At 41.9% G+C, this 22,650-nt stretch overlaps 1 protein-coding gene across 1 annotated transcript in view; it reads left to right on the plus strand.

The window, feature by feature from the left end:
* The window catches only part of cacna2d4a (calcium channel, voltage-dependent, alpha 2/delta subunit 4a), a 181,639-nt gene that overhangs the window by 53,198 nt on the left and 105,791 nt on the right, over positions 1-22,650 (plus strand). The window contains exons 17-26 of the mRNA XM_042335424.1: positions 3,390-3,476; positions 4,552-4,623; positions 5,244-5,305; positions 6,724-6,791; positions 8,094-8,139; positions 8,702-8,799; positions 9,843-9,936; positions 11,337-11,432; positions 15,209-15,336; positions 15,849-15,929. Coding sequence (XP_042191358.1) covers positions 3,390-3,476; positions 4,552-4,623; positions 5,244-5,305; positions 6,724-6,791; positions 8,094-8,139; positions 8,702-8,799; positions 9,843-9,936; positions 11,337-11,432; positions 15,209-15,336; positions 15,849-15,929 — 832 coding nt within the window. The remainder of the gene's footprint in view (positions 1-3,389; positions 3,477-4,551; positions 4,624-5,243; positions 5,306-6,723; positions 6,792-8,093; positions 8,140-8,701; positions 8,800-9,842; positions 9,937-11,336; positions 11,433-15,208; positions 15,337-15,848; positions 15,930-22,650) is intronic.

Genomic DNA, 22,650 nt, shown 5'->3' on the forward strand with positions numbered 1-22,650 from the left:
GTGAGGAACTTCACACTTTCTATGTTGAGGCAGCAAAATTGTGCAATAAATGATGGAGAGATGAGCACATGCATGTTACCCAATACCTCTTGTTCAGATTCTGAGTGAAGAGTAACTGGTCTTGGCATTTAGGGATCTGAGACACTGCTCTCTGACACCTTTCTCCCCAGGCTCAGCCCTTGCTCAGTAGCATTGTGTCTCATAGCAATCCCAGGTTCCAACAGGTTTGTGAATAAGAATGCCAATGACTTTTTCAACTGAATCCTTTTATTTGTAACTTAGTGTTTGGCAGAGGAAAAGTAAGATAGTCGCAGACCCTTCCTTCTTCCCAAACAAATAAAAAAATAATTTTGGTCACTCAATCCATGACTGTTTGTGGGACACTGCATTACACAATTGGCTGGTGTGTTTAGCCCACAAAATATACAGTAGAGTCAATTCATATTTTGTTGTCAAAATATTTTGTGAAGCACTTTGAGATGACTCGAAGACATTAGGTGCTATATGCAAGAATTATTATTATATTGCAAAATACACATCACTGAGGAGATAAATGATGGTATGGTACAGTAGATTAGCACACTGCCCCTCCAGCTCTGGGATCTGGATTAGAGTCCAGCCCAATCGTTTAAATGAAAATCTCCCCTCCTTTGCAAATATCCCATATGAAATTATATTGAGCAGAAGTAACCTAGTTCCTAGTCAATGTGAGCCTACAGTAGCTAATTATCCATGTTGCGTCAAATGTTGCACTAAATGATTGTACATCTTAATTGATCCACTCCAACTCACTACAATAGTGAGTTTGTTTTGGGAAAAGCACACTGGTGCAATGGTGGTAAGACATATTATTGGTAGTAACGTATATTATTGAGTTTTACCATGTATGCAAGACAGGGGACTTGGGTTTACATGAGTGCATTTGCAGTAACTATTCTGTAAGCTTTGCTCTGCACCATCCAACAAAGTCCATGTCCTTAACAGTTTCCACCTCCTGACAATGTGAGACAGAAATGTGCTTCACCTGAGAAGCAAGCAATATTAGAATGCTTCTTCCTTGGGATCTGTCGGCATACAATACAATACAAAATTACATTTGTATAGTGCCTTTCATGTCGGGATGATATCCCAAGGCGCTGGGCACAGTACATGAAGGTACAAAACAAGTAAACCATGCTGCTCCTTTAATTTGTAGTCAAGCTTTAGTTTCTTTATTCTAAATTGTGTCTTATTTTGGAAAGAACTGAAGATAAGTGTTTTTTACTTGTGCCAACGTTTGTGGGTGTCTCCATGGTAACAGGAGAGTGCGGAGGAGGGCAATAGCCTGAGCCCAAGCCAGCCTCCAGAAGCACTGCCTGCAGCACTGCCAGCCCACGGCAACCCGCGGAGCTCAGATTGCCTCTTAAGTGCAGACCATGTGAAATACAGTTTTAATCACCTTAAAGCAGTTGCTTCTTTGCAATTGCAAGTCTTGCAGGAGTAGTGGGAGGTCTGTGTAACTCTCACTGGGTGGCAGGTACAACAGAAAACATTCACACAAAGGGCTGTAACCTTAGCAATGCTGGATTTCCTTGCAACATGTTTGGGTGCTTTTTCAAAGAATCAGTGTAGCAGTTTTATAGAGTAAACCCGAGGGCATCACATTGCTGGTACACAATAAGATTGTGGTCAATAGCAATCATTGATCTTATCTTCTCCAATCTCCCATTGTGCCAATGAGACTTTTTCAAGCATGTGATGTGAAAGTGATTGGTGTTTTTTCACCCTGCACAGTTTCCAGAACTCATGATCTGTTGCAAACAAACACCATCAACAGCTTAGAGAATTCTTGCCCATCCAATCGTTTGAGCATGGTTTTTGAATGGAAAGCATTTCACAAGCTGAAGGTTGTTTTCTTGCTTTATGTTTTGTTACTTTCTTATAGTTACACAAACACTTTCTAAATTTTTACAATTATTGTAACTTTTTTCTTTCTACTTCATAGTTTGAAGGTGTCCTTGTACTGCCCAAAATAAAAGCAAAGGAGACAACTTGTTTCCAAGGCACAGCTAATATTCTTGACCAAATAGTCAGTAGGACATAAACCGGAAGAGATGGGAAATGTTACCTCTGATAATCCCTGTTGGGAAGTGTCTATCTTCATTTCGAAGCTTCCCCTCTGAATATTGCAGGAGAGAAAGGGAACCTGCACCCCACACTTTGTGCCACATTATAATCCTTGCATTTGACATAGCGCTTTTCACGTCTTCTAGACGTCTCAAAGCATTTCACAGAATATACTGTAAAATGAATTGACTGTATATTTGTGGGCGAAATGCAGCAGCCAATTGTGCACAGCAGTGTCCCACAAACAGTCGTGGCTTGAGTGACCAAATTATTATTTTTTTTGAGGGAATATTATCCCCGGAAAAGCGATCGCCCAATCGACTAACAACCGGGTTCCTACTTACTGCTAGGTAAACAGAGGGGTGTGGAATAAGGAAACTTGCCCAACATTTCACTCTGCCGGGAATAGAACCCGCTTGTGAGGCGAGTGCTCTAACTACTGAGCTACAGGACTCCACGTTATAATAATAATAATAATAATAATCCTTGCATTTGATATAGCGCTTTTCACGTCGGGAGGACATCCCAAAGCGCTTCACAGAACACACTGTAAAGTGAATTGACTGTACATTTGTGGGCGAACTCGGCAGTCAATTGCGCACAGCAATGTCCCACAAACAGTTATGGATTGAAAATGACCAATTTAATTATTGTTTTTGGTTTTTGGAGGGATTATTATTAGGCGTGTGGAGTAAGGAAACTTGCCCAAGGTTTCGCCCTGCCTGGAATTGAACTCAGGTCTCTCGCTTGCAAAGCGAGTGCTCTAACCACTGAGCTACAGGACTCCACGTTGTTACCTCATTGTTGCATTATTAATAATAATCTTTGCGTTGGAAATAGCTCTTCAATGTACAATGCCTCAATGTTCTTCACAAAATTTCTGTAAAAATGTGTAATTGTCAGCGAACCCAGCAGCCAATTTGTGCACAGCATGTTCCACAGACAGCCATAAAGTGAATGACAAATATTATCAGGAGAAAATCTCTTTTACGAATAGAGCTGCTGATATATTGAGAGTTGATAGATATGACTTCAGATAGATATAAATAGATAGACCTAAATGGATAGATATGACCTCAGTTTAGTATCTCATCTGAAAGACAGCACCTTTGGCAATGCAGCTCCCCCAGCACTGCACAGAAGGGTGAGCTTAGACTATGATCACAAAGTCCTGATGTTGGGCTTGAACCCACAATCTTGTGACCCAAGGTGAGTGTGCTGCCAACTAAGCCAGGGCTTCATTTGATCACTGGGATATTAATGGGTTCCTATTCACGTTCCAGTACAAAGACGGAGCAAAGTTGAAACCAAAGCCGAACTACAACAGTGTGGACATTTTGGATGTTGAGTGGGAAGACAAAGATGAGTTTGTAAGTTAAGTTTTGTTCTTTTGTTAAGATTCTGCCTAATTATATGTGCAAATATAAGTCCACGATGTCTGTTTCTAAAGGACATTATTCCCGTTCTACTCTAAACAGTTCAGCCTGTCTTCCTTGTTTGAAAGCAAATAAATATCAGAAAATTGTCTAGTGCCATAGCTAAGGTGACTCACTTAGGTGGGTCCATTTCCAAACATGTAGAAAATGTTCCAAACTGTTGTCTTTCTTCTCTGTTCTGGAAAATGATGCAAGTGTCCAACTGAATTCACATCACAGTCATAATTACTTTACTGGAAATCTTGCAGATTACCCGAGGAAGCACCTTATTTTGTAGATGATTGAAATCCAGAACAGAGAGAGCTCTGAAACGGCACCTAACCTCTGCCATCCTTGAGCAGGAGAGTGTTCAATACAGATAACTAAATGTAATCGCAAAATATATTTGCACTCCACAGACATCCCTCGCTCTAATGAGAATAGAACTGCAGAGAATCATAAAATAAAGGATTTTGAATTGCAAATGTTTGGATATGACTCTGATGTCCTCTGCGGTCAAATACCCTTCCAAAGCATACTGTCCCTGCTCACTCATGAATAATGGCCTCTTCATTCATGTAGTATAAACTGGAACTGTAAGCAAGCATCAGTTATAAGTCAGAACCTTTTGAAGAGGAGAGCAGAAATTAATGGGAGAATTAAATTGTTTTATCAAGAAGCCAAGGTGAAGCGGCAAGATCTACAATGCAGAACCTCATCAAGGTTTAAGAATAATAGAAGAAAGATAAGATAAATCCAAAGGTAGTGGCTAAATTACACCAAGCCTGGATATTGTGGGAGGAAGGCTAAACTGCCTTCGTCTTCATTTTAACACAGTGGGGAGTCGTGGAGGAGGAAGAGACTTAAGAGTAAAGCGGGAAGATTGCTTTTGTTTTTCAATATATTTATTGCTTTTGATGTTTTATAACTGTTGTCATTTTTAAGATAACTACTGGTATTTAGTGAAGTAAACCAAATTTGTGACTTTAATTGCCTCACTATTGAAAGCCAATGTCTTTTGGTTGTGCAGCTAAGGACAGCTTTGGTGAATGGAGAGACCGGGATGTTATCGATGGATGTGAGAGTACCGGTTGACAAAGGGGTAAGAGATACATTTATATTAATTGCATTCAGTCATTGTGACGCACTGAATCAAAGTTCATATTCGTTTAATCATTTGACGACTGAACTTAGTGTCTTTCCACTCTCCACTTAAGGATGGTTTCTGGCTCGAAGCATTCTCATATTCTTGTAGATCCACATATGCTCCATCAAGAGCAGGCTTCTAAAGGGTGAACCTCATTCCCACCATAACTAATACAATTCCCTCCTATTTTTGACGTTGTACATGGATCATGCAGTGGTCAGCAAATTGCATTTGAATCAAGTGATTGATTGTTTTTTCTGTAAAGTGGTCTGTCACTGGCCCCAATGTATCTTTAAAGCAAGGCTTTTATACCTGCTGCCTCAGATTATGTGATGCTCTTGAAATAGGGGAAATCACGATTGATTTTTGCAGGTCTCTGGGGTGGAGAGGGGGAAACACAAGGATGAAGGGGAAATAGGGATGACACATAGTGACAGCATAGCTCAGCCTGTCACTACACCACCATCCCTACCATGTGCGACTTCACAAGTGCGGTAGCAAACACATTTTGAATGTCCGGATTCAGTTTTTCGGATTTAATTGAGGGTTTTTATTCTCTCCTGTTGTACCTACAGAAACGAGTCTTATTTCTAACCAATGACTATTTCTACATACACATCGCTGACACACCTTTCAGGTGAGATCCTTGGTCCACTTTTTGTGCTATTGGGATTTTCTGTATAGAAATATACATTAGGAAAATAGAAGATCCGCAACACTAAATGCGTGTCAGCCAGGTTGTGATGTCAGTCAAATCAGGTCAGGTCCTTCTATAAAATAACCAACCTATCAAACGGCTCCTAAGACTAACTTACTTTAGTTTAGAATAATCCTTGCATCTGGCATTACTTGCACCTTATCTCATCGTCAGGACTTCTCAAGTACTTCACAGTATTTCGTAGGCGAATATTTACCATCAATGGCAATTTAAAGCTGTAGAATTTGTAGTTTTACCTTGACTATAGATCAAAACATAGGCTAAAAGAATGATGTGATTGAAAAAGTGATGTGATATCCGATCAAAAGGAAGCCAAACAGTAATTGTTTCTACTTCTGTTGTCATGGCTTTGCCTAAGGGCACAGTGGCAGGCGAGTTGAAGTCTGCTGTTCATTGATGGGGAATGTTGTTGCCAGGGGAACATATGTTGCTAAGCGTGGGATATTCTGCAGCGAGTAGCTGCTGGGAACATAGCTTCTCTCTTACGCCATATAAGGAGAGAAAATAGTTCTGAGAAAATATATTGTTTCATGAGTATCATCTCAGGGGCTGAACAATGCAGCCAAATAGAGGATTTACTGGATACATCAGTTATCCAGTGAATAGGATTGACTGAGTTGTGAATCCGCGTGTTCATTGTATATTGTACCTAAATATTGTATAATAAAAATCATCTCCCTTGCATTTGATATGGAACCAAAATGTCTCAAAGCACTATACGGGTAAGTGTAGCCACCATATATTTGTGGTCAAACATAGAAGAAAACTTCAAACAGCAAGATCCCACAGCTATCAAATTAAACTCCCTTCTCTTTTGGAATAGTGTTGTAGGATCTTTCATATCCACTTAAACAAAGGTCTTGGTGTGCCTGTTTAACTTCTCAACTGAAGGATGGTACCTCTGACAATGCAGCACACTCCCAATACTACAATACAGTAAATAAGAAATTGTTAGAGAAGCAAAATAAAATGCAAACATTGTTTGTCATCAAATCGTATCTGCTGTAATTCATGTTATGTACTTACCTACAATAATCATAATAATAATAAAACAATAACAATCTTTGCATTTGATATCATACCTTATCACGTTGTTGAGACTCTCAAAGTACTTCACAGGATTTTACTGTGAGTGTAGTGACTGTGTATTGTCGGTGCACACGACAGCTAATTTGCACACAGCAATATCCCACAAACAGTTATGAAGTGAGTGACCAATTTTATGTTGGAAGATTGTTGGCCAGGATAGGGGCAGAAAATCCTTTCTCTCTTATGATATGCCTACAATACTCTCAACTGTACTGGTAACCGTTGTATTGAAATGCTTTCTCTTTCAGTCTGTGTGTCGTTCTTTCCAGAGGACATGGAGAATATATATTCGTGGGAAACGTATCCGTGGAAGAAGGTGGGAGTTTACCATTTTGTGTTCTCAATGTACTAATCTTATATCTCCCTGAATGAGTGCCATTTTATTTTTAACTTATGCAAATAAGAAAATTATCAGCCAAAACAGTTTGTACAATAAGAATAATATCATCTTGCAATGCAGTATAGGAAGGGATGATACAAAGAACAATTTAAAAATGCAGGGTGCATAAAACCAAATAGGTACATAATATCATAACAGTGCCAGAAAAGGCTGTGGATTTAAATTTGGAGGTTTTGGCAAGAAGGATTGAATGCCTCGGGGAGCTTTGCTGCAGTGAAAATCCACAGGACATGGTTTCCCTTCATTAAGTGAAACATCTTCCAATTATAGAACCATAGAAATCTACAGCACAGAATAAGGCATTCTATCCATCATGTCTGTGCTGGCTCTTTTAAAGAGCAAATGTAGGTCAGGAATGGTAGCCACTGTCTGTTGGAGTGGAGGGTTAGTGAACTTCTATAACCCTGGGAAAACCTCCACAGAGTGTTCATTTGAAACTCACTACGATAAGATACAAACTTGGTGCTCAGGCAGGAGAGAGATAGAAATGCTGGATAACGGACTTGAATTTAGGCCAAATTGCCAGCCAGGGTGTTGCAGAGGTTTTCATTCTCTTTCTGGTTCATCTACTTAGATAATTATTTGGCGAGGACAAGTTTGCAGGGTTATGGGGAGAGAGCGGGGAAGTGGGATTGAATTGGATAGCTCTTTTCAAAGAGCTGGCACAGGCACATTGTGCCGAATGGCCTCCTTCTGTGCTGTATAATTCTATGATTCTATGATTCCATGCTTCTGTCTTACTTGGTGCAGACACATGTCGTGACTCTCGCGCTACATTTCCCATTGTGGCTTCTGTGTCTCTCTCCAGCATTTCACAATCTATTACTGACTCATTGGCCCTGATAAATAGTCATCACCAAAATGTAAACCAAGTTTTCACATTCCAATGTTGTTTGGCTTGTTGTGGATTTCCAGCATTTTATTCCAGGTTGTCAACCCCAGAAGTTTTCTTCTTAATTCTGCCGAGTGATGTTAGCTGCATTATTGTGTTTATAGTCGTGGTTAATGTCTTTGTTTCTGGGGCTGTGCCAGCTCACCCTTCTTATCTCGAGTCCAGTCATTTCAATTATAATGAAAGGTCACCCCCCAAATTGCTACTCTATTTTTGAGGATTTGCTGATGTTTGTTTGTTTGTTTGTTTATTGATTTGATATTTGGTTTGGAGTTTTGGAAGAAACAGCAGGTTTTTCAATGTTCTGTTTTTTAACAACATTTCAGGGTTGCACGATTTACTCCAGCCTGATGTGTCACTGGCAGACGAATGGTAAGAAGCCATCCAATGTAATTCATAGCCTGTTTAAGCCTTTTCTACAACTCATTCCTTGGACAAATGATAGTCAAGTAGGTGATTCCTGGTTGCTGCTCATGTTTCACCAGCAGTCAGGTGAGTTGAGCGATGGTTGGCCAGGCATTGACTTTGGGATTCCGAGCAATTACACCCTGAGTTTCAGGAGCTTCAATGCTTATGCTGCAGTTAGATGTTACAGGGATAACTAGTGAAGAAGTGCTGTAGAGCACCACTTAGCCAACTTGTGTATCTTTCCTGATCAATTGTTGGTATCAGCTGTATCAGAATTCACAGAAACAGTTGTAATATATACTGATACATTGTCTGGAATGTGCTGAAAGCTCCTTAAATGCAGTCATTAATGTACAACAGTTTGAGCAATCAATCAAAACAAATTGCTTCAGTTTGCTATTGTGATTAGGATCTTATATTCTTGGTTACTTTGTGAAGTTATGGTGATTTGCATCTCCTTGTTGACTTGACAGATTCACTGAATAAACTGTAACTGAAGACTGGCTCATTTCTTTCTCCTTACTAGGATTTACTGTGTAACTGACATTGATCCAGACCATCGCAAGCTGAGCCAACTCGAGGCTGTTACTCGCTACCTCACTGGAGAGGATCCAGACTTGGACTGTGAGCACACTGCTTTGCAATGTGTAGAATGAAGATAGTGTTTTAACAGTGATTATGAAAGCATAGAACAAAAAGTGTTAGAACCGAGAGATTATAAGGAGGATGTATAGCAAAGATAATGTTATAACGGACATTGTAAAGGGGGCATTTACAAAGATAGCTGCTTCTGTACTAATCTCCTCTCCCTATCGTTGGGAGTGGAAGATGAGTGGTTAACACTCCCATTATTTGTTACTTGTGCTTTTATCACGATTTATCCTGTAGTGTATTGGTTAGAGTACTCGCCTTGCAAGCAAGAGGACCTAGGTTCAATTCCTGGGCAGGGCGAAATGTTGGGCAAGTTTCTTTGCTCCACACTCCTGTTTACGTAGCAGTAAGTAGGAATCCGGTTGTTAGTCAATTGGTGGATCGCTTTCCAGGGGTAATAATCCCTTCAAAAGAAAATAATAATGGGTCACTCAATCCACGACTGGTTGTGGGACACTGCTGTGCGCAATTGGCTGCTGCATTTTACCCACAAAATATACAGTCAATTCACTTTACAGTGTATTCTATGAAGTGGTTCGAGATATTTCGAAGACATAATAAGGCGCAATATCAAATGCAAGGATTATTATTGTTATTACAACGTACACATAACTGAGGAGACAAATGATCGCATGGCACAGTAGATTAGCACACTGCCCCTCCAGCTCTGGGATCTGGATTATAATCCAGCCCAAGCTTTTAAATGAAAATCTCCCCTCCTTTGCAAGTATCCTCTGTGAAATTATATTGAGCAGAAGTAACCTAGTTCCTGGTCAATGTGAGCCTACAGTAGCAAATTGCCCATGTTGTGCCAAATGTTGCACCAAATGATTGTACATCTTAATTGATCTGCTCCAGCTCACTAAGATAGCGGGTTTGTTATGGGAAAATCACACTGGTGCAATGGTGGTAAAACATATTATTGGTGGTAAGGCATATTATTGGTGGTAATGTTTTTAATATTTTGTCTGAAACAAATGCCCTTGTCACTTGTTCTCTTGACCTTTTCTGCTTAGGCGATGAAGAACTAGTCCAGGAGGTTCTCTTTGATGCCGTAGTGACTGCTCCACTTGAGGCTTACTGGACAGCAATAGCCATGAACACCTCTGAGTAAGTGTAGCTGTAACAAAAACTAAACAATAATACCAGTGAAGTGTTTCTAAAATATCATAAATAAAAACTTTTTGGGTCATTCGGTAGGACGGAATAATTCAGAACCTCGGTGTCTCCACAACAACAACAACTTGCATTTATATAGAGGCCCAGAGTGCTTGACGGTGGTAGAGCATGACGCCGAGCTGGGGGGAAGGAGGGGGTGACCGTAGGCACGGTCGAAAAGAAAGGTCTCCACCGCCATCAGTGGTTCAGTTTGGCTATTGGGAGGAAATTATATTTGCTGTCAGGAAGTTTTTCCCTCCCTCCCACCACCGACTAACTAAGTGGTGAGTTAGTGAGCGTTGCCATCAGGTTGTCTTTTAAAAATGAATGGCAAATGATTATCACTAGTATTAATACCCTTTTGTTTATCTCTGTGCTGAGTTATATGTTGGATGCTGATGGCAACAGTGAGGGAACTGAGCTCTGATACAGTGTGGGAGTTGAATTAAAAGTGATGGTCATGCAGTCTGTAAGGTTATGTGTGTGGGGAGTTGCGTGCATTAATATGGCTTCCACACATTATTCAGCTCCCACTGCTTGCACCCACTACTTAAATATAATTACATCCCTTATAATCAAAGTTTTTTTTTGAAAAATAAGTTCATGATATTTGTAATAATTATTATAGACTTTTTAAAACATGGGAAACCACTGAAGTTCAGAATTTTTAGATTTTGTGGAAGATTTTAGTCACTACATTGCTTAACTGACAGAAGTTCATTGCATGCTGAGAAACAATTGGATGGTAGTAGTTATGGTATCAGGCTTACTACAGGTTAATGACAGCCTACCTTTAACCCTTTGTTACCAGACACATTATATGGTTTCTTAAGCTTCCTTTGTCTAGTCCTATATATATAGGGTGTCAGACTAGCCCAGTTGGCAGCACTCTCTGTCAGAACATTGTGGAGTTAAGCCTTACATCAAGACTTTGAACTCACAGTCTTGACTGTCATTCCAGTGCAGTGTTGGGAGATCGCTTCTCTGTTAGAGGGTATGTCTTTCAGATGAGACATTAAACCGAGGTTCCACCTGTCTGTTCAGACGGATGTTGAAGATCCTGTGGTACTATTCAGAAAGAAAAGGGAGTTTCTCTCGGACTCCTGGCAAAACAATCCTTCGGGTCATTCACTTCATGGCTGTTTGTGAGACATTGCTGTGCACAAATTGGCTGCTGCCAACAAAATGCCAAGTCAGGACACTTCACAGCAAATCCTATGAATCGCTTTGGGATGTCCTCCTGGCATGAAAGGTGCAACATCAAATATAAACATTACTGGTACATACTCTTGTGCATGTTTTTTATCCATTTTCACTTCAATCAAAACCTCTTTCTTTATACTGTAATGCAGAACAAATGAGGATGGCATTGAAATGGCTTTCCTGGGCACTCGTGCAGGTCTGATGCGAAAAAGCCTCTTTGTGGGAAAGGAGAAGCTCACCAACCAGTGAGTACTTAACAAGTCAGGCACACTATAGTCCTGTAATGTAGTGGTTAGCCCATTCGACTCGCAAGCAAGAGGGCCTGGGTTTGATTCTGGCAATTGACTATAATAATATAATAATCCTTGCATTTGATATAGCGCTTTTCACGTCGGGCGGACGTCCCAAAGCGCTTCACAGAACACCTGTAAAGTGAATTGACTGTATGTTTGTGGGCGAACGCGGCAGCCAATTGCGCACACCAATGTCCCACAAACAGTCGTAGATTGAAAATGACCAATTTAATTATTGTTTTTGGTTTTTGGAGGGATTATTATTAGGCGTGTGGAGTAAGGAAACTTGCCCAAGGTTTCGCCCTGCCTGGAATTGAACTTAGGTCTCTCACTTACAAAGCGAGTGCTCTTACCACTGAGCTACAGGACTCCACTACCGGGTTTTGCCCCAAAAATATGCAGTCAATTCACTTTACAGTATATTCTGGCTAGAAAGTGCTCTGAGATGTCTCAAATAAGTAATAAGGGGCTATATCAAATGCAAGGATTATTATTATTGTTAAAGTCATATACTCATCCTAACCATTCTCTTATATATGATATAAAATCTCAGTATAAGGGTCTTGGACCTGTTAAAGTATATGTATATTGTTTGGTGTGTCGCGTATCTCAGTTTCATCTCCTAAAATTGTTCAGCAAACACTGATAAACATCACTCACATTGGCAATGTCTGGGTGCTGTCTGCCTGCACTTGTGCGCTGTCTTAGGGCAATAGAGGGTGCTGGCATGTCAGATCAGGACAAGGAATAGATGCAGCAGCTATATAAGTATCTGTAGCTCTTCTGTATAATGCTCAATGCCTCCTGTACACATGGTCTACAGCTCCTGTAAGTTAACTATGGCACCTGTGTAATATATTTAACCAGTCTCACAATTTTCTCTGCATCCTTTGGTTTAGGTGTCAGCCTGGTGTTTTCCGAGTCCGATGTAACTGGGTTCAGACCCCAGGTTGGGATTTTGAGCTTGTAGTCTAGGCTGACACTTCAATACAGTCATGGGGGTGTGCTGCATTGGCAAAGGTGTTGTACTTCTCATTGAACTGAGGTTCCTTCTGCCAGTTTGGGCGGATATTAAAGATCCCCTAACACTGTTCAAAAAGCGTTGGTGGGGCATTATTGTTTGCCTTCAAATGCGCAGTCACTACACTAAACAGTAAATCCTGTGAATAATATGATGTTGTGATAAAGTGGTATATCAAATGCAAGGATTATTATTATACTGCAGGTTTCCTCATCGATCAGAACCAACTGTATATAATCAGATTTTCAGGTTTATTCCATTTTGCTAATTGCAGCCTCCATAACAATTTCTCACATGGTCGTGGCAGAGAGTAACATTCTGCGCTACTGACTGCTTCACGGTTATTATTAATGTTCTCTGACAGCAGGCAGAAGTGGCACAAGGAGATACTTGTCTCCACAAATATCTGACCCTCCCTCCATTCAACACCACCATGGAATTATCTACCACCACAGTCACCTCTGCCCGGGAACTCAGATACATAAAACGGAAGCACCACCTGAAAAGGATATCCACGCTTTCAGCCACTTATCCCTGAAACTCTGGAACACTCTTCCTCAATCCCTCCGCCTTGCCCCATCCTCCCCCATCTTCAGGTCATGCCTGAAGACCTTCCTCTTCAACCGTGCCTACGGTCACCTCCTCCCGGGTTGACATTGTGCTCCGCCACTGTCAATCGCTCTGGGACGCTACTCTGCATGAAGAGCGCTACATAAATGCAAGATGTTGTTGTATCTGTTGAATCAAAGTTAAGGATGGGAATGAAACCCTGGGCCAATGGGCCATTTGTCAGTGTATTACCATACCACAAACACGGAGGGTTACATTGCACACCTTGTACTTATTTATGCAGATACATATTCATGCACTTTAGCAGTTCTGCTATAAGAAAATAGAACCGTGTTCAACATAATTGAATATTTGCATCCAGTATGGATAATTTAGTTTAAATCTGTTCCAAAAAGAGTTCACAGCAAGTCTCCAGAGAATAGGTGGGATAACCTGGATAGTGAATCATGTAAAAAAATTCGGGAATCATTTGCCGCTTGTGAAATCTAAAATGGATGATATCCACAAAAGGAATTGTATAACAGCATTGTACATGCCACCCTTGCGCTCATGTTTTTATTACAGCAACAGTGCCACCTGCAGGGAAAATGGTACAATTCATAAAATAAAAATAATGTCAGATTTGCTTGTGTGTTTATTGAATACCAGCTGTACCTGTTGCAGCTTCGCTTGCAACCAAAGAATTCCAATATGGAATGTAGATTGACACACAGACGGACAGACTTTTCATCTTTATCTATACTCATCTGGGAGGACTCCTTTGGGAGGACTCATTTTGGCCGTGCTGTTCTTTGAGTAGCCAACTCACTTTGGCGCGCTGTTGCGGTTCTTTCAGCATTGAAGTGCGGACGTGCTCTTCTTTGTTCTTCAGTTTCATTTAATGGGCCTTCTCGCTTAGGTCGAGCATTTTTACTTATCCTTGAAAGGTTTGATTTTCGCTTCGGCATCTTTATAATGATAAATATAAACATATAATTTATAATCACTGGGATTAATCACTAGAGTCACTGATCCTCCCAATGTGAAAGGCTCTTTAAAAATGGAATTTTGTTGTTGTTCCCGTGGCTTAGCTTCGTCTGCCATCTTTATTTTGTTCCCACCGCTGCTTGACTACGTGCGTGCTCTTTAACGCAGGATACCACAGCGCCATGGTCAGCTGGCATGGCCACCAAGTGTAACTGCACGATGCCACAACGCCGCTTTGACTCGGTGGCCACCAGGTGTAACTGTAGGAAAACCGCAAACTGAAATATATTTTAGGTCATAGCTCATGAATGAGCGGAGATACCCGAAAACAAATATACCCATGTCACTCCCAAATGCAAGACCTTTCTAATGAGGTAGAAATCTATGTCTCTATGTCAAGCGGTTATTGAGATCTTTCTTGAAGCGCACACAGACAGACAAACAGACAGATAGACATTGTCATTTTATTAGTATAGATGAACTGGAACATCTATTAAACCTTGGTTTTGAATAAATAATAATCCTAAATAATACTTGCATTATTAGTGCCTTTCACGTCAGAGGGATATCCGAAGGAGCCTCACACAATTTACAGTAAAATGGAGTGACTGTGTGTTTGTAAGCAAACATGGCACCCCAGTTACACACAGGAGTGTCCCACAAACAACCATGAAATAAATGAGCAATTTTATTTTTAGGCGATTGTTGGCCAGGACACCAGGAGAGACTTCCTTTATTTCAGTCAATTTTACTTGAACAGGGAGACAGCTTGTGAGTTCAAACCCCATACATATGACCTTACATAGTCTAGGCTGACAATCCAATACAATGGTGGGGGGTATTGCATTGTCAGAAGTGCAGTCCTTCAGATGAGATTGTAAACCAGGTACTGTCTGTTCAGATGGCACTATTCAAAAAGAGAGTGGAGTTTCTTCTGGTGTCCTGGTCAACAATCTGCCTAATAAAATTGGTCATTCACCTTGTACTGCAAACCTGCAAACCTTGTGGTTATTTAAGGATTACACTGCATGCAATTTGGATGCTGCATTTGCCTACAAATGCACAGTTGCTCCACCATAGTAAATCATCGTGAATTATCTTCTCTGAATTGGCAGTGATTAAGACACCTTGTCTAGATAATCTCTGATGGTTCATTGTATTGCTTTGGCAGAAAATTCTTGACAACTGGGGATAAGGAGAATATTTTCACCTTGGACCACTTCCCCCTCTGGTTCCGAAGGGCTGCTGAGACCCCGGCTGGAAGTTTCCTCTACTATTTACCCTTTGAGGAAGGCACAGGTTAGCATTCTCATTTATTCCCTTGAACAGTTTCTTCTATGTGTGTGCAAATGTGCGCGTCTATGCATATTTATCTGTCCACGTGTGTTTCGTTGTGCATCTATATGTTTGCCTGTATGCGCATTTGTGTGCATCTCACGACTGTGTTTGCTCATTCTTTGGCATAGCCTACTTTGAAACTTCGGTTTAAAGGGCAGGCAAAATATTGGTGTTTTGACCATATTTGCTTGCAGCAAATGCATTGTATGTATGGCATGAGATGTTCCTGTGTGATATCTGTGCTTTGTGATTCTTTGTGTCATCTGATTTTTGTGATTAGATGAGATAAGAGGTTTTAAATGGCAGACCAGAGAATCTCTGCTTATGACCCTAATAAAATATCACTTGCATCACTTTAAGACAACTTTAGTAATAGCAGTACACTGCAAACCAGCAAGTAGTTATTTTGTGAATGTTAATAAAGGCTGGCATTTGATGATTATCTTCCTTTGTTCTCATATATCTCTTACTAGGGATGAAGAGCAGAAGTGAAACGGTAATAGTCACCACGGCTGTGGTAGTCACTGTGAACAAAAAGATGGCCATTGCCGCAGGTAGGAGCTTTCTGATCTGAGGCAGGATCATCCTTGACACCTTTCCCAATTTCATTTGGGTGATGAAGAGTTATTTTAAGAGTGTTGCTGATAATCTGGCTATGTGTGCAGTGTATTTCTGATAATAAGATGTGGTCTGCCTAGAGGTTAACTTTGGTATGTTATTTGAGGGACAGTATAACAATACAATTTCACATCAGGAGTACGGCTCAAAGCACTTGACAGAGCTGTGGGTGGAAGCTGATAGGGTTGGTGAGGGAAAAGATGACCAAAAGCTGTGGTTAAACAGCTACGTTTTGAGAAGGGCCTTGAACGAGGGAAGGGAGGGAGTGAGCAAATTGTAGGGACTCAAGGATGGCGTTCTAGAGAGCAGGAGCAGAATGGCTGAAAGTCTGCCTGCCAATGATGGAGTAGATAGAGTGGGGTACATGAAGTTTGCTGAGCAAAGGGAGTGGCCAGGTGGGTGCTGTTGAAAGAGGTCGCAGAGGGAAGGTGGCGAGAGACTGTGAAGGGTTTGAATGTGAGAACAACAACAGCAACAAACTTACATTTGTATACCGCCTTTCATGTTGAGAGGACGTCCCAAGGCGCTGGGCAGTCAGAGTTTTGGACCTGAGCTGGGAGTCGTGATCAGGGATGGTGGAGGGTTGGGGGAAAAGCAGCGTGATCAAAAGCACGGTCGAAGAGAAGGATCTTAAGATGAGTCTTGAAGGAGGTAAAGGAGGGTGGGAGTGTGCATCCATGGATGGTGATGCTGTCAGTGCCTGAGGTGTGGAGATGCTGGGAGCCAATCAGGAGAGCATGAGTCTTGTTGATGTTCAACTAAAGAGAATTAGCTCTCAACCAGGACTTCATGTCTAACAGATATTCTGTCAGGACAGCAGTGGTCCTGGAGTCAAGGGTGGAGGCAGAGAGGCAGAGTTGGGTGTCATCCGCATACATGTGGAAGTTGACCCCATGTCTGCGGATGATGTCACCAAGAGGGAGCATATAGATATTGAAGAGGAGGGGACCAAGGACAGAGCCAGTGTCGAAGGCAGCAGAGAGGTCAATGAGGACGAGGAAGCAGAGGGAGTCCTGGTTGCAGATGGACAGAATGTCATTTGTCACTTTGACCAAAGCTGTTTCTGTGCTGTGGGCGGCACGGACACCGATTGGAGGGGTTCGTGAAGAGAGAGTCGGGAGAGGAAGGATCGAAGCTGGGAAGCAACAACTCATACCAGGACCTTATTATCTAGAGAACAAGGATAATAAGGGTTCTAAAAACTATGTGGGACGCAAGAGATGATTTGCATTTGTTTCATTTAAATCACAACAGTGTGTATGTGTGTGTGTTTGCTGATATTTTGCTACAAGCAAAATATTTGAAAAGTGCCCAGTTGACTACATCTGTGTCATTTCACTCACATGAACCTTTCACAATTAAACAAGAGAAGCACAGACACTGAGGAACCATTTGAAAGGTGCCCTCAGCTCTGCTTCTTGCTCTGGCTCCAGTGCATCTTTCCTTCCACGCAGTAACCTGCTTGTTACCTGTTGACTCAAAATAATTTCCATGGGTTGATATTACTAAAAGCAATTCAGCAAAAAAACTCTTGTGTTAGGATCCCTGACCTTCTCCACCTTAACTGATAGTTTGCTGTGCGATGAAATGTGCATTTTACTTCGGGACAAATTCTGCGTACTGTTAGTTCATTAGTTGATTGATGCTTGGACTGCTTCATCCAATAGTTGCATCTGTTGAAAATTAAGAACAGGTGTTGTTTGAGACTTGCAGTGTCATCTTGGTTCAGTTGGTAGCACTTTGCCTTTGTGTCAGATGACAGACAGCATAAGGCCCCCATTAGGATTTGACCTCACAATTTAGATTGACTGCTGTGTCGAACTAGGGGAGCACTGCATTGTTGGAGATGCCATCTTTCAAATGAGACATAAAACCAAGGTCCTATCTGCCTGCTCAGTGGAGGTTAAAGATCTAATGACCGTGTTTGAAAAGAGAAGGGAATGTCTTCCAGTCCACTTCTATAGTCCTTCAGATTAATTGGTCATTTATTTGTGGCTATTTTAGGAAACTTGCTGATGAAAATGGCTGCTGTGTTGTCTGCCATTGACAAGTAATTACCTATGAAGCACTTTCAAGCGTTTTGGCATTATAAGGTGTTGTAACTATGCTTTTCCTACTTGTCCAAGAGTTAAGAAGCACTGTGCCACTTTTACAGATTTGCGGATTTGGCTGCGAACGGGGTTGATATCTCTTATCAAGATTGTTTTGATTCAGTTCCTGTTTGTGAATCTGTGAAGATGCAGTATTTTTATCGCCCCAATAAACTGTTGTGGGTGATTCCAGGAACTTGCTTGTTTTGGATCCTAGAGCATCTAAACCCTGTGGCAGCCTAGTCTTATCTCTGATCTACAGCTTTTGTTACTCAGAGGGCTCCAGAATAAAACTAAAGGCCCTTTATTGCCTTGCTTCAGCCATGACCATATCAGGTATTTCAGGAGTTTAGCCAGTTGTGAGAAGAAAATTAATGACAAATAAATAAGTTAAATACTTTGAAAAGTAACAATAGTTTTGGGGGCTTGTTCCATCTTCTTCAAGTTAGCGATAGTCTCTCTAAAGGAGTTGTCAAATATCAGTGTCTCACTATCGTGAAATAGTGTTGTAGTTTTCCCTCCGAATGAGACCATGTCTTAATACGAAAGAGAAATTATGGGATGTGCAGCACGGTTACACAAATTATCAGCTCTTGACTCTAGGAAGCTACTGCCATAAGCCATCGCTGCTTGATTTCAGTGTGTCATTACTCGTGTAGATGTGGGAGATGAGGGGTGCTTGACCTCCCTGACCTAGGATTCACAGTATCTCTCAAACAGGTAACTCCAATTGCAGGTTAGGGCTTTTGTATTTAGCTGGCAGAGGAAGCACTGCAGGTTCAGCCTCTGATGGGCTCTAAATACACCTGAATCTTGAAATGAAGCAATTTGTCAATTTGTAATTTGCACTTCATGCTACAGTCTGAATGCACTGCACTGGCTTCCTGACAGGCAAATTACACTTTTACAAAGTAAATAATGCTCAGATCCTCTTAAAGCATGCGTGGCCTTTGACAGTTTTGAATATAATCCGCTCAGTTTATTTTTAATCAGTATTTTCTTTTTTATTTACATCCCTTTCCTGTCTTCACCTCTTGTCTGCTTTCGTTCCTTTCCCCCCCCAAACCCACCGAGTCTGTCAGTCACAAGTAGTTATTGTAACAACATCACACAATGGTGGACATTGGCCAGAACTTTCCAAACCCCTTTCAGGGTTTTTTCTCTGCTCCCTAAATACCTCACAACTATTTCCCTCATTTTCATTAACACATTTACTTTAAGTTCCACCAACAATGCCTTTGATTGCAAGATTATTAATGTGCAGTCAGTTTTTAGGGATGGTACGACAATGAAATACTGCATCGTAAGCAGGACATTACAAGCAATGAATGTTGCAATTATGTGTCATTTATGGTGCTTGAAATAAGCCAATTTTCTTTTTATAGACTACTTAATCACAGATAACATTTCATGTTAAATCACTGTGGGATCGATTGTGGCAACGGTGGTGTGGCATATCGCCACTGAGAGGAAAGGGGAGTCTGATATTTTCTGAACCAGGGAACAGGACTTGGCAACTTTGGAAAAAAACGAACAAATCGCTATTAGTCCTGAGTTTTCTGAATTCATCCTGGGTAGCAATCGGGACACTGCAATAAGCCTTGGCATCTTCCTTTCAATTAATGCACCAGCCTCTCAGCCCTGGTTAGATGACAATTGACTGGTTGTATCAGGCTTTGTTATCGGTATCAGCATGTGAGTCAGCATCCTTTTTGAATCAGAACTGTTGGAGCTGCACTGTAAATTATTAGAGGTTCCCCCCATCCCACAAAGAGATCCAAACCAACTCCAATTCATACGTACCCAGTAATATACAACCACAGTCTCAATACAAAACCTTCTTTCTGGGCAATGCTGCCTCTGGAGGCAAAATGAAAACCCACTTGTAATTGGGTGGTTGGTACGTGTTGAGTTGGCAGTGATACCCGTTTATATTGAGTCTGTTTTCAGTGGCAGCAGTAGAATACAAACACGGCATGAAGCATATGTGGTTGCTTCTGATGATGTTAACGTGTGTGTGTGTGTGTATGATCTCATCACGTGGTTTAGCTCAAGGAGGTCTTCACCACATGTTCTGAATAGAGATCGCTGGCAACACTCAGCAGGTCAGGCAGTATCTATGGAGAAAGGAAAGTGGTTCAAGACCCTTCTTCAGAACTGGGGGATGTTGGGAGGGAGAGATTTTAAGGACTAGCAGAGAAGGGAGGTGGGGCAAGAAAGACGAATGAGAAAATGATGTGGAGGACAAAGGGTAATGGGTTAAAGAGATGTTGATGCAAAACGAAGGAGGATAACAGAAGCAGACCAGAGAGAGAAAAGATGTGTCTGGAACACAGATGCTGTGCTAATGTTGCCTCCCAGCTTCGGTCTTTCCTCTCCCAACATTCCCTCCATGAACCCCTCCCATCTGAGTTTCGTGCTGCTCACAACACAGAGACAGCCCTGGTCAAAGTGACAAATGACATTCTGTCCACCTGCGACCAGGGCTCTCTCTGTCTCCTCGTCCTTCTCGACCTCTCAGCCACTTTCGATACTGTTGACCACTCTATTCTCCACTGCCTCTCCTCTCACTTCCATCTCAATGGATCTGCTCTTGCCTCATTCCAGTCCTACCTTTCCCACCATCTGCACTTCGTGGCCACCAACGGCTTCTCCTTTAGCCCCTGCACTGTCACATGTGGCATCCCTCAGGGCTCTGTTCTCAGTCCCCTCCTCTTCAATCGATACATGCTCCCACTCGGCGATGTCATCCGAAAGTATGGGGTCAATTGCCTCACGTATGCAGATGACACCCAACTCTATCTTGCCGCCCCCACCCTTCACTCCATGACTGTTGATATCCTCACTAATTGTCTGTCTGACATCAAGTCCTGGAGGTGAGCCAACTTCCTCCAGCTCAATGTTGGCAAGACAGAGGCCCTCCTGCTTGGCTCCCGGCAGCGCCTCCTCACCTCTGCCTCTGGCACTGTCACCATTCATGGCTGCACTCTTCACCTCACCAAGCCAATCCGAAACATCAGTGTCCTTTTCGACCCTCAGCTATCCTTCGAACCCCACATTTGTGCCATGACCCGTTCCGCCTTTCCACACCTCTACAACATTGCCCGCCTCTGCCACTGTGTCACGCCGCAGTCCGCCGAGACTCTGATTCACGCTTTCATTACATCCCGGCTTGACTATGCCAAATACCTGCTCACTGGACTTCCCAAATCTTCCCTCCACAAGTTGCAGATTATTCAGAACTCTGCAACTTGTGTCCTCTCCTGCACCAGGCTCAGGGAACCGTTCTACCCTGGCTTCCCACTCCTCAGAGAATCAACTACAAGACCCTTGTTCTTACCTTCAAGGCCTGCATGGTCTTGTTCCCCCCTACCTCTCTGACCTCAAAACCCCATATTAGCCATTCCGCTCCCTCCACTCGGTAGACGCCAGCCTGCTTCAGGTCCTCCGCACTTCCCGCCCCACCGTTGGTGGTCGGGCATTCAGCATCTCTGCTCCCACACTCTGGAACTCTATCCAGCAATCCCTCCACCTCACTCTTGCTCTTGCCTGCTTCAAGTTCCATCTGACGACTTTCCTCTTTAACTGTGCTTTCAACAAAGATAATATTTCCTCCAAATCCCATGTACTAAACTGTAACTTACCAAACATTCTTTCGTATCAGTAAAAAGGCTAATCAGTTCTCAAGCGTGCCTGTATGATAAACAAACAGGCACACATGCACATAGTGGGTTGCACTTCACAAATATGCATTTAATATTTCAACTACCAGTAGATAATTTTACAAAACTACATGTATTTATCTTGTTCAATCCAGTGCTGTTTTAGACGATGCTTCTTTAATCTCCTGCAGTGGGCAAATACAATGGAGACCTGTAGCGTAGTGGTTAGCACGCTCGGCGCACAAGCGAGAGGACCTGGGTTTGATTCCCAGGCGGGGCGATATCGTCAGCAAGTTTCTTACTCCAAATGCCAGTTTATCTTAAAAAAACAATAATGATTTGGTCACTCAATCCACGACTGTTTGGGGACACTGCTGTGCGCAATTGGCTGCTGCGTTTTGCCCACAAATATACAGTCAATTCACTTTACAATATATTCTGCGAAGCGCTTTGAGAAGGCTCAATGATTTAATAAGGCGCTATATCAAAAGCAAGGATTATTATTATTATAGCAATCATTCTTAGATTACCCAGTCATGGATAGTTTGTCTCTGTTGTGGCCATCAGGGACTGACTGAGGTGAAGCTAGTGCCCAGGTCACTTGAGACACTTATAGGCGGCATATACTCACAACAGCTCATAATTCAACACAAATTATCATTGAGATCTATTATGTACCATATTTGAGCATGTGTGCATTATATCCCATGTTTAACATTTGTAAACGTATTGAGAGGGAATTACAATTGCCCTTAATTCTCTGATTAGGAACCAATCCTTGTGTGTTCATCACTCCCTGTGGCTCTCCCTTCACTCTGTAATCCATATGAAAGATGTTGTATATGTGCAAGTTGTTTTTTGGAGAAGAAGGTTTTGGCTATATCACACTGTGCTCTAACTGCCTT

This window comes from Callorhinchus milii, unplaced genomic scaffold, assembly GCF_018977255.1.
Source record: "Callorhinchus milii isolate IMCB2004 unplaced genomic scaffold, IMCB_Cmil_1.0 Scaffold5, whole genome shotgun sequence".
Lineage (NCBI taxonomy): Eukaryota > Metazoa > Chordata > Chondrichthyes > Chimaeriformes > Callorhinchidae > Callorhinchus > Callorhinchus milii.